General features: G+C 39.6%; 1 protein-coding gene across 1 annotated transcript in view; it reads left to right on the forward strand.

Annotated features, from left to right (window-relative positions):
• The window catches only part of mei4 (meiosis-specific, MEI4 homolog (S. cerevisiae)), a 32,441-nt gene that overhangs the window by 4,673 nt on the left and 25,623 nt on the right, over positions 1–2,145 (forward strand). Inside the window, exon 2 of the mRNA XM_035678386.1 lies at positions 874–938. Within this exon, the coding sequence (XP_035534279.1) occupies positions 874–938 (65 nt within the window). The remainder of the gene's footprint in view (positions 1–873; positions 939–2,145) is intronic.

Genomic DNA, 2,145 nt, shown 5'->3' on the forward strand with positions numbered 1-2,145 from the left:
ATCAGGAAACTGTTTACTGAGCTTGTAAATCAAGTCAGAAGTCCGCTCATTTTTCCATAAGACGGCATGGTATCAGTGTTTTATTGCAGCCAATGGCGCTCCCTCTGCTGGTCATTACGTAGAATACAGGTTTAAGACACTTCCACACCGACTTAACTTCACAGACCTGGAAGCTCTGTCCATTATACACCGATGTATACACTGTCAATGGTCTGTACTTCTCTCTACAGCTGCAGTGTAGTGTTTTCATTATCGATTAATCTTTCGATTATTTTCCCAATTGATTGATTCGTTTTTTTAACCACAAAATGTCAGAAAATGTTGAAAAATGTTGATCACTGTTTCCTAAAGCCCAAAGTAACATTCTATAATATCTAGTTTTGTCCACATCCCAAAGATATTTACTTGGCAACGACTGTGCATGTAGATGCAGCGGCCGGTATCTCCTTCAAACTTTCTATATTTTTAATGGAATCTGTATTTTGTTTGGCTTTATTACTGAAAATATTGTTGAATGACGTCTGATGGGGTTTAATCTTAATGGGGAGATTTTGACTATGGCAGGGTAGTTCCGTCAAACTTATGTTTTTATTTCAATCTGTTTTCGGCTTTATTGCTGTAACACGTATTACCTATGACAGAAATAGACTACAGTTATCATACAAGGACTGATGAAAGACTTTTAGACAATCCCCCCAGCCCACCATGCCGGCTCCTGTCACCCCAAGAGGAGAGGAAGAGAGCCGTACAGGAGCCATGTTGGACCAGCTTGCACTTAACACTGCTCCTGGATAATGTTCAGTGTGGACGATATGGGAATCAGGCTGGCCAAACAACAAGAAATTGTAGACTGTTGTGCCCACATCTTCACAGAAACCTGGTCCATCAACATCCGGGTGGACCACGTTCAGAGCTGGCAGAGTACAGGACAAGCGAAGGTGGATTCTGTGTTTACATTGATGATGCTTGGTGCTCGAACGCAGCTCAAAGTGGATGGACACGGTTTCTTTCTATGTAAAGATTAAGCTCAATTATCATCACTATCTTGTTGCTGCTGTTTACATTCAACAAGACACAAATTCAAAGAATGCAGATTTAAGAAATTCTCCAACAAAAATGACTGAATGGATGAAAATTATTAATTATTAAAGTAGTCTCTAAATATCTCTTCATATAGTAGTTTGCTTGTTAGTTTGCACGCTGCATTCAAATCACCTGCTGCACTACCTCAGTTAACCTTTAAATAAAGCCTCAATCAGACACATCATGTCATTATCAATCAGGAAAATACAGCAAAAGTAGAAGAATGAATCTCTCAAGAGACACAGTGAGTGAGTGCTCTTATTTATGAAATCAACTCAAAGAAAGTTTCAAACCGAAGCGTCTCATCAGTCTAACTCCTGATGGGTTCATGTTTTTTTTCTGTTTGCAGCTAGTATGACTAATGCTCTTTGTTGTTGGCTGTAATCAATGTAGAGGGCAAATCTGCATCTGATGGATACCTGATGACGCACACAGATTACATTACCTACATCACAAAATTAGAGCTGAGTACTTAAAAAATAACAAAACAAAAGCTTTTAATTAAGTTTGTCTATGTTGTTTAACTAACCTGACGAAAGTTTGCCAAACTTGAATTTCTCCCATGGGGGATCAATAAAGGAACATATTATCTTATGCCCTAAACAGATGTTCACACTTTTTGGTTTATTTTGCTTTTTAGTTCAGGTCCACCTCATGGGATGTCACAAGAACACAAGGCCTATATCTCAGCATTTAAATAATAATAAGAAGAAGAACGCCGACCAGCACAGGACACCAACACGCTGCAACAACACCTCCACCTCAATTCATTGAAAAGAAAAGCAGTAAAAATTGTTTTCACATATGAACTCTGAACAACTTGTCAGATGTGTTTTCACATGTTGGAAATACTATGTTTGGTTTACCCCTAAATTCCACCAGGTACAGCCACAATGCGTTCCAGCTGTACCACTGCCGCCGGACACAATCGCACCTGTTCTATCATCTCTCTGCTCTGCTCCGTGTAGAATACACGACTGGTCTATTTTTGATGGAAGCATCAACCCACTCTCGTCAAGCAACACAGAGCAGATCACACTGGCAGGAAGTCAGACACAGAAA

Source organism: Morone saxatilis, unplaced genomic scaffold, assembly GCF_004916995.1.
Source record: "Morone saxatilis isolate NCDOM2014 unplaced genomic scaffold, NCSU_SB_2.0 Contig7, whole genome shotgun sequence".
NCBI classification, from domain to species: domain Eukaryota; kingdom Metazoa; phylum Chordata; class Actinopteri; family Moronidae; genus Morone; species Morone saxatilis.